The sequence below is a fragment of the Amborella trichopoda genome, chromosome 3 (assembly GCF_054954075.1).
Source record: "Amborella trichopoda isolate Santa Cruz 75 chromosome 3, AtrichopodaSantaCruz75HAP2 v2.0, whole genome shotgun sequence".
NCBI classification, from domain to species: Eukaryota; Viridiplantae; Streptophyta; class Magnoliopsida; order Amborellales; family Amborellaceae; genus Amborella; species Amborella trichopoda.
Window position 1 is genome coordinate 5,631,142 of NC_142338.1, and position 13,988 is coordinate 5,645,129.

The window sequence follows — 13,988 nt, forward strand, 5'->3', positions numbered from 1 at the left end:
CGTATTTTTGTAATTTAATATATGTAAAGTACTTAAGTGCAAACTGATAAAAATACTTTTAGTTTTGTATTCTTAATGTGTTTTTTATTGGAAAAATTACCTATATATCTATTATAGTTTGCATTATTACGAATGTATCGAATAGTTTTCATTATTATCACTGTGTTTGTTTTTTTCACGTCAAAACGAAAATTTTTAAAAAATATGACTTTACCTTTTTCCGGTTATTGAACAACCGAATTCAATGTATTTTCAGTTGCTCAAAAACCAAAAATTTACGCTTTTCAATTTTGGAGGCGCTCTCTCTCTCTCTAACACACGCACAACTAACTTAGAATAGCAGGCAACCTCACCCTCTCTCTTCTCTCTCCCCCACCCCACTCACTGAGACCACACAAGTTACAAAGTCAATTTTTTTCTCTCTCTAAACCAAACATCGCCTAGAACACGAGGCCAATCTAGGATGACAAAGAAGAAATAAGAAACCAATCAATCCGTGGAGTTCGTGTAATCAATTTCACAAGAAATATGATATATGAATCCTTCTCCCAACCTCAATGGATTCTCCATTTTTCTCTCTCTCGAACACACAACCTGCAAGCAAAACACTCTCAGTAATGCCAATTGGCATCATAAAGCAACAAAAGCCAAAACAACCACTGAGCCACATAATTAAGTAAGAAAGTTAAAGTGGCTCTCTCTCTCTCTAAACTAATTGCCCCATATCTATCTTTCTAAACCATCACAAAACCAATTCTCTCTCTCTAAACAAACACAAAACCAATCCTCTCTCTCTCTCTCTTACCAAAAGCCTCGAAAATGTCATTGAGTTTCCCCATGGTGACCTCCTCCACCAAATTGAACACTCCCAGCGGCCCCTGATTCTCCCCCCTCCGCCCCCTTCCCACCCCGCTCCCGCATACTAAGCAACAGGGTGTGTGTCGCTCCTTCCCTTGCCAAATGACCGCCGCCACCGCCGGCCTGCCAATAACCATAGACTGGCATTACAGAACTGTAGGGATAGGAGCAGTAAATTTCGGTTATTCAAAAACCGAAAAGCTTAGAACTGAAATTGGTGTATTTTTTCGGTTGTTACAGTCAAAAATACATTGTTCAACAACCGAAAAAGGGTAATTTTGTATTTTTTAAAAAAAAATTTATTTTGACATGAAAAAACAGACATGGTGATAATAACATAAACTATTCGATACATCCGTAATAACGCAAACTATAACGGATATGTATGTAATTTTCTCTTTTTTTATTTATAATGCAAAACAAATAGAGATATTTTTTTTCATTATGTTGAACTCTCTTAAGGCTCAAATTACAAAAAAAGCTATGATTGGCTCAAATTACAAAAAATGGCTATAATTGTTTTGCATTCCAAATACCAAATGAGATCTGATTTATATATTTTTAAAAAAAATTATTAAAAAAATATCTACTAAATGAGATCCGATTTATATATTTTTAAATTTTTATTGTTAAAAAAATATCTAGTTGAATGAACAAAGAAAATATGACACCTTTAAATGGAGTGATATGACCTTTTGAAAAGGACGTTTTTAGATAAATAAATCTTCGTCCATTCTTAATCTTGAAGTAGGCGGGATAAAACACTAATTTAATGGTTGCTCAATTGAAATATGTTGCAATCCATTAAACTCGTGGGAATGGCATTACGTTAGCAAAACTAAATATTTTGGTTCCCTTTATATGGTAATTGAATCTATAGCGTACTTAGATATGCCTAAGCACTAAAGCAGAAATCATGGTTTTCGAAGCAATAGCTAAAATGTTCACTAGAATATGGGTTTTTTTTACTGGGTTTTTTTGGAAAAAGGACAAAGTTCCGACAACTTTGTAATATAAAAGTAAGGTGCACATAAAAATCCACTTAAAAATCGTTGTTTTGATGTTGAAAGCCGTCATATTGATAAATCCAAACTTTAATACGTACGGATATGAAAAAAACAACAATATCAAGTATTAAAATTAGTGTATTTTGTAACTCACTATTTAGACCGTCCATGTTAAAAAAACTTTAATTATTTATAAATCTAATTTGCACCATCTTTAGAGCTTAAAGTTTTATAATTGATGGCAAAATAAGATTTTGTGCCATCTTAAGAATTTCCAACACTGAAATTGCATCTATTCGGGGTTTAAAGATGTGCCTTACTTGTTTAAGGTTGACATCTTATATAAACAACACCCTTTTGATAATTTTCAAAGCAGTTATGCACCATTATCAAATTCCCATTGCTTTGGCCCTTTTGCCGAATTCTTCTGTTTTTGTATCCAAATTGAAGGGAAATTAATCATACCATGATCTATTTCTACATATTGCTGCTTAAAAAATGCTCCATATATATTGAGAACTTGAAAAAAAAAGAAAAGAACAACCTCTATAATATTAGACCATCTCTTTGATATTTGAAATTGGATTAATTTATTTTCTTTATTTATATATTTTAAAAAGTATCTAGTAACATATATTTTGTCATTTATTTTATTTTTAAATATACCTTTAGACTTCCCCTGAGTCGGCCAAAAGGATCAAACAACTTCCTTTTCCCCATTAAAATAAAGAGCCTTATGAAACAAATCTGATAACATCAAAATAGAGTTATTTTAAATAAGTTGAAAGATATTCGATAAATTGTTATAGGATACCTTTGAAGAAGCCCCTGAGGAGTTTCTGAATTCCTTAGGGATAGATAAAATCAGGGTTTATAAGATGGGTTTATAGGATACCTTTGAAGAAGTCCCTAAGGAGTTGGCATATGGACGCATCCGTAGGTGTAGAGGTAAGGTGCACCTTCAAATTTTATCATGGTATATAATTTTGACGTAAAATGTTCTTAGAATTATCTCAAAATCTATTTGTATATCTAATTAAAAATTTTAAAATTTCAAAAATGGTTAAAATCAAGTACATCGATAAACATATGAAAATCTTGAAAATGGACAATGTAGATAATATGCTGTAAAATGCACTATTTTTTAGACTAAAAATCTTTTTATTTTTCATAGTCATACATCTCGATGTCAAGATGGTCAATCAAACGGTTTTTCAACATTAAAACTACCTTTTCCAATGGATTTTTGAGGGGCATCCGTAGTTCTACATAATAAGGTAGCATCCTTATATGAACTTTTTTATTATAAGATATTGGTGTTTCCATTCCACTTCCACAGTCCGTAGGAGAAATTGTTTCTTCACTTAAAGTTCTTTTTCTTCCTAAAACAAGGCGTATAATTTGGAAAATTTCGATAGGGGCTATTCTTTGGGAAGTATGGAAAGAAAGGAATAGAAGAACTTTTGATGGAATTGTTTGCTCCTTTGAACACTTGATCCATGTTTGTAAATCTACAATATGGGCTTGGTTATTTGTGCATAAAGAAGGTTGTGGTATTAGTAAGGTAGATGTGATGGCCGATCTGAACATTTTGTTCTTTCTCGATCTTAGAAAATCTAAACCAAGAAGTGTGTGGATTGCTCCATGCCTTGGAAGTTACAAGTTAAATTTTGATGAAAGCTCTTTTGTTAACCCAAGGCGGGCTGGGATTGGTGGGATTCTGTGTGATTGCTATAGTAATGTCGTTTTCTCATTTGCCAGACCAATTGGAAGCAATACTAATAATTTTGCAAAATTAAGTGCTCTATTATATGGATTGAAGATCTTCTTTGAAAAATATTTGAATTCTAAGTGCTCTATTATATGGACTGAAAATCTTCTTTGAGAAAGATTTGAATTCTAGCTGCACAGTTGAGGGGAACTCATTAAATGTGATCAAATGGTATCATTTGGAACAAAAAGTCCCTTGGGAGTTACGGTCTATGTGGTTGCAGGTCGTGGATTTGGCAGCCATGGGTACTTTGTCCTTTTCGCATGTTTATAGAGAGGCAAACCATGATCAAATGGTATCATTTGGAACAAAAAATCCCTTGGGAGTTACAGTCTATGTAGTTGCATGTCGTAGATTTGACAGCTATGGATACTTTTTCCTTTTTGCATGTTTATAGAGAGGCAAACCATGTGGCTGGCAGCTATGGATACTTTGTCCTTTTTGCATGTTTATAGAGAGGCAAACCATATGTTTATAGAGAGGCAAACCATGTGGCTGACTATCTGGCTAAAAGGGGATCTCTTTGCCTTTTCTCTTTGATTGTGATTATGTAATCTGATATGATCTCTCATCTCTCTGTTGTTTCTGATTATGTAATCTCTTTTGATTAGTTTCTAATAAAATTAATAATATTGGTCAAAAAAAAAAAGAAAAAAAAAAGATATTGCTAGAATCTGAACACATGAAACCTACGACATCGATGGATTCTCTAAATGGAGATTTAGGCACCGACTTGTGTGCATCGGGGTATCACTTGGTAACCTGTAAATTGTGAGCTTTAAAGCCTTTCCTTAAGTTTAGATTGTTATATAGAAGTCGCCATTAGGTTCCAATGGAAATTGATGCTAGAGTTTTCAAAAGCTGTGGAGTATCAATTTGATTCAATAATTTCTTCAAAGAAAGTTTAAATTATTCATTTGTTTTCCACCTTATAAGTTATGGGATTCTCCACAAAGAGACCATAAGTTATGGGATTCTCCACAAAGAGAGCAGTACATTCATTTGCTTTTCACCTTAAGTTATGGGATCCTCTACAAAGAAACCATGCATCTTTTGTACATAAATATCACAATTATTCCCATTTATTAACTGCCAGATTGGATAGCTTGGAGCGAGTCACGAAGTCCGATAACTTTTTTTTGGAATTTTCTAATAAATTATGCTCCTACTACCACCCATTTTGAAAATCAAGAAACAAGAATGATTGTGACCTCCATGTACAAAAGATAAATGGTTTCTCCAGTGAGAGCTTTCACTTTCGGTATAAAGAAATCAGAGTCATTATTGATCATTAGATGTAAAATTGGATGGTTGGGGATGTATCTTTCATTGATAGGGGGACAAAATCCCAAATAAATTTTTTTGAATATTGTGATACACTTCTGTGTTTAATTTCAGATTTAGTAGCTAAAAATGATTGTCTTCTTTGTACCAAAAGTAAATGATCTTATAGTATATATCTCTTTCTTTTAATATCAAAGTCAACTTTTTTATAAAACTTCAACATCCAAGAACAACATTTGGGGCAATAGAATTTAGGAAAATAGAAACTAACAAAGAAAAGAGAAATGAGAAACACCAAAACCATGACTGCATTCTGCAAATTACAATTTAAACACCACTAATATGGATATCTATGATTCTACTTATTTCACCCAATTTGGGCTACATCCATAGGCAACCACCAAGAATATGGTTTCATAATCATGGAGAGTAATAAGATTTGAGTAAATAGATGAGGTACCTTACAAGGAATTAAGTAAGATCGATTATCATAAAACAAACATCGAATCAAGCTCTATTATTACTCTATCATCATGATTCCAAATACTAATGCCATAAAAAAAAAAAGGAAACAAATACTAATGTCTAAACTTCTTTCATCTACTTCTACATTTTGGGAAGAAAGTATAACAAATGCGAAAGATGATACAAGAGAGTAGTTATAGAAAAGGCTAAGGTTTATCTAGGAAATCACTTACTCTTTTGACCCTTCCATAAATTGATTTTGAATCCATTATCATCTACACCACCACAATAATGAATATTAATATAAAAGAGTTTCAAGCCTTAAAGAGGATCCATCTCGTACCATTCTTTTTTGAACTCCGTTTTCTATGACGCAGAAGCCACAGAACTAGATGTACAGTGATTTGGGATGTATGATGGGTTCCAAGCCCTTGATAACCAGGGCTGATATATGAGTCGGTGACTCATATACCGAAATTCTAGGAGGTTTCGAGAGTGAAATACAAACATAACTCTGGGAAAGGAATTCATGCACGCACAAATTATAGAAAGTGTTAAAGTTTGCAAGGCAGAAGAGAGACATGTCATTGTATAAAGCGATTTTCTCATTTAAGTGTAGAGGTATTATTGGAGTGGGCTTTAATGTAAAGATTGTAGGAGGTTTCTAGGAAGCATAGGAAGAGCTGAGATTGCCTCAATAACCCCACAAACTCACACTTACGGTAATTAACAGGTAGTATAGATTGTATAGCAAACACGAGTGCTCTTCCTCCTATTATAGTAAAGGACAGGGCAGAACAGTGATACCAGATTCGCTTCAGAGCGATCTTTGTTTGGAAGAAAAGGAACAGGAGAATCTAATAACATTGGTTGAGATCCCAACCCCTCAACCCCCCTAAAAAAATACCTATTTGATAGATTGGGAGCTCAAATATTTGCAGATTGGTCAACTTGACGACCTCTACGATTTCTGAAAAGAAAGAATTTTTGAGCTGTAAAAGCTCTCCATCGTAATTGTTATCGCAACATTCAGAGGCTTCTAACCATTGTGTATCATGGAATGTAATTGCAAGGATTCAATAAGGGTTTTGAGTCCTCCATCTGTGAAGAGGATTGGTGGGTGGGGAGGGGCGACAGGGGGTTATGGTGCGGCTAAAAGATTTTCCTTCTGGAAGTTATTATTTTGCTGACAAATTTGCCATAGCAAAAATAAATTAAAACTTTCTATTGTCGTCTTGAATTTATCAAGAAATATCCTCAAGGACTAAAACATTCTGCTGAAAATTTGGCCACTTTTGGCTACTAGAAATGGATTTCATGATTTCATCTGATTTTTGTACTTCGCCATAGAGTACACAAAATGAAGAGGAATTACCATAGGAAGTTATTGAAATTCTGAGGCAGCTCAGAAATTTGGGTGATTGCCATTTCATTTTCTGCTGTGCACTAGTTCATGATCTATTGTAACTTCTCAGACTTCCTCAAACATTTATAGCATATCTTTAATACACCCCTGTAACATTTTACATGTTCCACCACATTTCATCTCGAACCGAAGTCTACACTGATTTACTCTGATGAAGGAAAAGGAAGGAGCTGTTTTTCACTTCACTTGAACGTCCTATTTTCTAATAATGCAACATATGTTGCCAAAATTGCAGCTCAATGAACACAAGATGAAAAGAGCATAGTATGAGGCCAATAAAAGAAACGATCTCATGTACTAATTGGTTCACAAGGAAAAGAAAACCATCAAAGCAAACCAGTTGAGACTTCAGAACCAAGACTCCAAATTACAACTAATTTAAATTTCCAAATCCTAATATTAACAAGGCTTATTGATGATTATGTCTATTCCTCACAAAACCCACCTCCACAACACTAAGCTCCTATCAATCATTGAACTAGGCAAGACCATTCCTCTTCTATCACACAATAATTGAAACTTTAAAGAAGTAGTCTTTGGAGCCCTTGTCTTTGCCTTAATATGCCTGCCTCCTATTAATATAGACACTCGAGTCTATAGCAATGTTATCAATTTTGCTTCGCTTTGGCCGAAGCCTTCGGAATTTAGCAATGTTATCAAATTTGCTTCGCTGTGGCCTAAGCCTTCGGAATTTAAGTATAAACCGAAGCGAAGAGAAGCGTGATCCTGCCGCTTCGGGCTGCTATGGCCGAAGCTGCGGTGTTGTTTGACACTTTCAAAATTAAACACTAGTAAGCCTTTTTTGTTGAAATTGTGTTTATTGTTAATTGTTCTTGTTGAAATTTTGTTATAGAAGTTCTTAAATTTTACCTAAATCCCAGTCTCCATTTATCTAAATGAAGTTCGGAAATGTCAAGTATATTAAAGTTCAATTTTTGAAGTTGGCATTTCGGGCACCATCTCTGTAATGGATGCGGATACATGTATTTAATTCAGAACCTAATTTTACAGTTTGGCATTTTTTACGCTCGCATCTCTATTAAATTAATCAACAGTTTTCTGCAATAGATCAAAATTCAAAGCAAAAAAAACAAAATTCCTCGATACCAACACCTTCAGATCAATAATTCACTGTTTTTCCATACAAAAGACAACCCATGGAACTATTAATAGCTGGGTAAAACTACTTTTTTCTTCATCAAACAGTTAGCTTACAAAACTGTCTCCACTCTCCAATAACCCTACATTCATCAACAATTACAGAAATAAGGAACCCTAATCTTGGATATCAAAGATTCCGAACCCTAAAATTACAGTATCCCACCATCACCAAACCCTAAAATCTCTCTGATAAAAAATCAATTAATAACCTCCTTTGAAAACCCGAGCATCCTTATTCCCCAGAGCCCTAATACCCTATCATTCTCATTCTCAACTCATATGAATTCTTCTTCTCACAGATATCAACTCAGAGAAATTCATCACCAACCGATCTAAAAATCCCAAAACCTTAAAAAAAAGAAAAAAAAGAAAAAAGAGAAAGGGCAACAATAAAAACAAAAAACAAAAAACCCTAAATAAAAGCTATGCATCTCCCAAAACCTCAAAACAAAGGAAAATATATATTCGAAGACCTCGAAAAAACCATGATCAAATCCCAATACTTGTCGAATCAGCTTCCAAATACTTGCAGATCCTCTCCATAACCTCTCTCCCCTTCACACTATTCTGCAAAAACCTCTCTGCACATCGATGCTCAATCCTCTCAGCCATTGAAGCCAAAGTAGAGAGAGGAGAACACTTGATACTGGTTTTTTGCTCAAACAATGTCCAATTAGGGTTTTCAGGGTGAGGCCTATACATGCACTTCTCTTCTACCTCTATGAATCTCCTAAGACTCACGTTTTTTGCAGTGGACTCCATGAATTTAGATTTGGGGTCTACAGTGGAGGTTTCGACGCACCTGCAAATTTCCTGTCCTATGAGCCGTTGGATCCACCGTGGTCCCGGGGCGTGGACAGTGATGGCGCGGGTGGTGTGCAGTCTGCCGGTTTCGTGATCCAGAGAGCGATTGAGAGTGTCGACCTCGAGGATGTGAGAGAGATAAGGAGTGTTTTCTGGGTCGGTGAATTTCCGCCAGCAGGCGGAGGTGACGCGCTCCCATGGGTGCTTGTAGATGTGCTCCTGGGTGTATGATTTCACCATGCCTCTCTCTCTCTCTCTCTCTCTCTCTCTCTCTCTCTCTAGATTTTATCTTATGTTACAGTAGGGAAGGCCTTGTCTCTCTTGTTGCAGTGGGGAAGATCTCTCCCTCTCCTGGGGTCACTACAGGAGAGAACAGAACCTGGTCTCTAACCTCTGAGCTCTAGGAGGAAACTCTTCCCGGTCTTTGCCGCCGGAAGAAGACTTCAGAGTTTAGGGAAAATGAACTATGGTCCTTATTTTGATCATATGAAATCAGAGCTTTCAGGTGTCTATCACTGTCCAAGAAGACGATGGACGATAATGAGACGAAGTGAAGTGACCACTACCACGTGGCACGACCGAAGTCGTAGTCAATGTTGTCCCCATCGCAGTCCATCGTGTGGTGAATGGTGATAGATGCTTATCATCACATACCTTTTCACGGAGATAAATATCATATTAGTATAATCGATAATTAGGGCGGATATTTATATGGGCAAGCTTTCTATTCTTGCCCTGCAACAAAAAGCAGTGATTTTATGGAACGGTTGTTTAAAGCAATGATTTCATGGGACTGTTGTGCAGCAATGCAATGCGATAACCTTAAAAAATCATGGTCATTTGTTTGGTCTAAATTTTATAATATATATATTTTTTATTCTAATGAACACTCACAAAAAAAAAATTTGAAACACAAAAAGTATTTTTTTAGGGGTGCGGTTTATATAGAGCCCAGGCTCTAAACAATCAAATTAAAACCTACCTTCAAATGGTGTAGAGAAATATGGTTTCAATACTGTAAATATTTTTTATAGCCTTAAAATATATTTTCATCTTTATTTATAAAGTTTAAAGCTTAAAAAATAGTGTAGATCGATATATCTATGAAAACTTGAAAATCTTGAAAATTGACAGTCCAAAAGTGCGTTACAAAATACACTATTTCCAAAACTTAAAATCCATTTTTTTTCTCATGTCCATGCATCTTGATGTCGAGATGATGAATTTGAGGATATTTGGGCATCAAAACAATATCTTCTAGTGAAATTTTTGAGGTAGGCTCGAATTTGATTGTTTAGAGCAGCGTTTTAAAAATGCCGAGTCGAACCGGACTCGCCCGGTTCGACTCGGAAATCGTGAAAGGGGACCGGATCGCCTAAAAAATCGGAAATCGTCCGGTTCTAGAGAGAACCGGACGATTCTGTACAGTGAAATCACCGATTCACTGTACGGAATTGGCGAGTCCGAACAGTGAATCGGCGAGTCCGTACGGATTTTTTTTTTTTTTTTTTGTAATCCATGATCGAATTTTTTTTGTTTTTTTGTAATCCATGATCGAATTTTTTGGTTTTTTGTAACCCATAATAGAAATTTTTGTAATCCATGATCGAAATGTTTGTTTTCTTTTCTTGTAATCCATGATCGATTTTTTTTTTTTTTTTTGTAACCCATGATAGAATTTTTTGTAATCCATGATCGAATGTTTTGTAATACATGATCGAAATGTTTGTTTTTTTTTTGTAATCCATGATCGAAATGTTTGTTTTTTTTTTTCTAATCCATGATTGAATTTTTTGTTTTTTGCTTTTTTTGTAACCCATGATAGAGTTTTTTGTAATCCATGATTGAATTTTTTGTAATCCATGATCGAACTGTTTTTTTCTTTTTTTGTAATCCACGATTGAATTTTTTGTTTTTTTTTGTTTGTTTTTTTTTGTAATCCATGATCGAATTTTATGTAATCCATGATCGAATTTTATGTAATCCATGATCGAATTTTATGTAATCCATGATCTAATTTTATGTAATCCATTATTGAATTTTTTGAAAATTTGTGATTTTTTTTTTTTAATCCATGATCGAATTTTTTTTTGTAATCCATGATAGAATTTTTTGAAAATTTGTGATTTTTTTTTTAATCCATGATCGATTTTTTTGAAAATTTGTTATTTTTTTTTTTAATCCATATTATTCAAATAGAAAATGAGAGAGATGATGATTCTGATGCCACCCTATCCCAGCCATATTATTCACATATCGAGTCCCAACATCAACAGTGTAGGGATGAGCACGAAATACTGTAAATTAAATGCTGAATGGCGGTTCATGCAGGGAAAAAACATATCAATATTCGCATATTCATTCAAAAACATGAAAATTCTTAATGGAGTACCCTCATTTTTTATTGAATTCCTAAAAAACAATATTTATAATGAATATTAATAATTTTTTCGAATTTTTTTTAAGCTTTATTCTGATCGATTCACCCGATTCCCGATCCGGATCGCCGATTCGCCGATCCGGATCGATTTTTTGGAAGCCCAATCCGGGTCACCGATCCGTTTTTTAAACCATTGGTTTAGAGCATTGGCTTTATATAAGTTTTTCCCTTTTTTTAGCCCAATTAACATAGGCCGTTTATTTTGGTGAGATGCTTAGATCTAGGCCTTAGAAGGATTTTTTCATTTCCAATTTTTTTGGATGGCTTTATTATCATTTAGATAGACAATGTTAAAAAGGAAAAATGATTTTGAATTTATAAATGCTAAGATCTTGAAATTCACAAAATGAATGGTCTAGATTCGTTTTTGGAGGGAACTCATTTTAACCATATCTAGGGTTCAAATTGAACTTTTTGTTTTTTTGAGGGATTGATTATTGAGATGAAGAGAGTGTGTGTGTGTAAAATTTGGGGTCATACAAATACCACAAACATGATTTCTAGAAGTGTCATTGCATTGGATTACTTCTTTTTATCCAACCGCCCATTCATAATTGAGGCCTAAGATTGCCTCAATCACAATATCACATCTCTACACTATTTTTTTTTTTTTTTTTTGTACAAACTATTTTAACATCAATTTTTACGTCCAATCCTTTACTAAACTCGCACTAGCGAAAAATATATAAAAATATATTTTCAATAAAATAAACTGACCAAAATACCCTTGAAAGTTTTGAGGGGTATTTTGGTCATTATATTTTATCAAAAAATTATTTTTTATAGGTGTGCCCCAATGAGAAGATGGCATGTACCAAATTTTTATTCATACAATTTATAATAAAAAAAAACTAAAAATAAAATACTTTGAGACATTGAATCTAAAATCAAAATTGGACGGCGTATGGGAGGAGATATGGAAAGACTAGGGGCTCGAATGAGGAAAAAAAACAAAGAGATATGTTTCTATACTTTCCCTACAATGTGCCAGATATATACTTTCTTATCAAGCCGTCTAATTTTGATCTAGTGAGCTACTGACTGTTTGATCTAAATCCGATGTTTTTAGAATTTAATTTTTTTTTACAAATTGTATGAATATGATATTTGGTATATGTCATCTTCTCAATGAGGCGTACCTAAAACAAAATATTAAAAAGAAATTTTTTATAAAATATAATAACTAAAATACCCCTTGAAAATTTCTAAAGTATTTTGTTTTATTCAAAATATTTTTTATTTTTATTTTTTAAATATTAGTTTTAAAGAAGAGTAGATACTTAAAATTTGGTGTCAAAATATTTTGTAAAAAAATAATTAAAATAAAATAATATAAAAATGTGACATTATGATTGGGATCATCTCAGCCGTCCATTCATAATGGACGGTTGGATAGGGGGAAGTATACAAGTAGGGGAAGCAGCTTGTCCTCTATATGTATCGAATCCGATCCCTCCCTCCACAAAGCGTATCTTTCTCTCTCCTAAACTTTTTCGCTCTTTGAATAAGATGCTACATGTGTAAATCTCTCTCCCTCTTCCACTCTCTCTCTCTCCATATATAATCCTCACTCCGTCTTCCAATCGTGCCTTTCTCTCTCCCTAATCTCTCCCTCTCAATAATAAAGACTCCTCTTTCAATAGAGCCTATATTTAGCAATATATTTTATATCTCTTTCCATAAGAGCCTATTATAAAGCCTATTATATGTAATTTTGGCAATATAATTTGTATTTCTATGTATAAAAAAAGAATATGATTTATACAAAGGAAAAAAAAAATTATCACTTTCAATAAGTGCCTACCATATGTAACGTTAGCAGTACAATTTATTTATTTTATATATAAAAAAGAGTATAAATTATACAAAGAAAAAAAAAAAAAAGTTTTATAGAAAGAAAAGGCCCATCAAGTGACCAAGAATATATTATTTGAACGAGTTATATTTTAGAAAAGGATATATATGATATATATAAAAATTATTTAGAGAGTAAAAATTAACATCACATGGATTACGTAAAAGAGGGTTAAAAATGAAAATTTCACGATGTAAAATTACGTATAAGATACTGAACGTCTATAAATAAAAAAATTACGTAAAAGAGGGTTAAAAATGAAAATTTAGCTATGTAAAATTGAGACCAACAATATTATATGCGACCAAGAATATATTATTTGAACCATCTATATTTTAGAAACGGATATAGATGATATATATATAAAAAAATAGAACCATCTATATTTTAGAAACGGATATAGATGATATATAAAAAAAAATATCTTATAGAGTAAAATTAACGTGACATGGATTACGTAAAAGATAGTTTACGTAAAAGATACTTAAAAATGAAAATTTCGCCATGTAAAATTGAGACCAACAATATTATCAATAAATGTTATCGATTGATTATAGATGATAATATATATAAAAAATATCTTATTAACGTCACATGGATTACGTAAAAGATAGTTAAAAATGAAATTTTAGTTATGTATAATTGAGACCAACAATATTATCGATTGTTAAGACCAACAATGTTATCAATTGATTATAGATGATATCAGTGTTTAAAAAAACGTCGAGTCGAACCGGACTCGCCCGGTTCGACTCGGGAATCGCCATGGACGGATCGAATCGACGAAAAAAACGGAAATCGTCCGGTTCTAGAGAGAACCGGACGATTATTATTATTATTTTTTTTTTTGTAATACTTGATTGAATTGTTTTTTTTTTTTTTGTAATCCATGATCGAATTTTTTTTTTTGTAACCCA

General features: G+C 33.3%; 1 protein-coding gene and 1 long non-coding RNA gene across 2 annotated transcripts; both read right to left on the reverse strand.

Annotated features, from left to right (window-relative positions):
- Positions 1 to 402: 402 nt before the first annotated feature.
- On the reverse strand, positions 403 to 981 carry LOC148782702 (uncharacterized). Its single transcript, XR_016052835.1, has 2 exons — positions 806 to 981; positions 403 to 594 (listed from the first exon to the last, which is right to left on the reverse strand). It is a non-coding gene; the product is annotated as an uncharacterized LOC148782702 (long non-coding RNA).
- Positions 982 to 7,981: 7,000 nt separating this feature from the next.
- Positions 7,982 to 9,600, reverse strand: LOC18439943 (MSF1-like family protein). The gene has a single exon (XM_088863044.1). The coding sequence runs from the start codon at positions 9,014 to 9,016 to the stop codon at positions 8,462 to 8,464; it is 555 nt and encodes a 184-aa protein (XP_088719170.1). The 5' UTR covers positions 9,017 to 9,600; the 3' UTR covers positions 7,982 to 8,461.
- Positions 9,601 to 13,988: the final 4,388 nt, after the last annotated feature.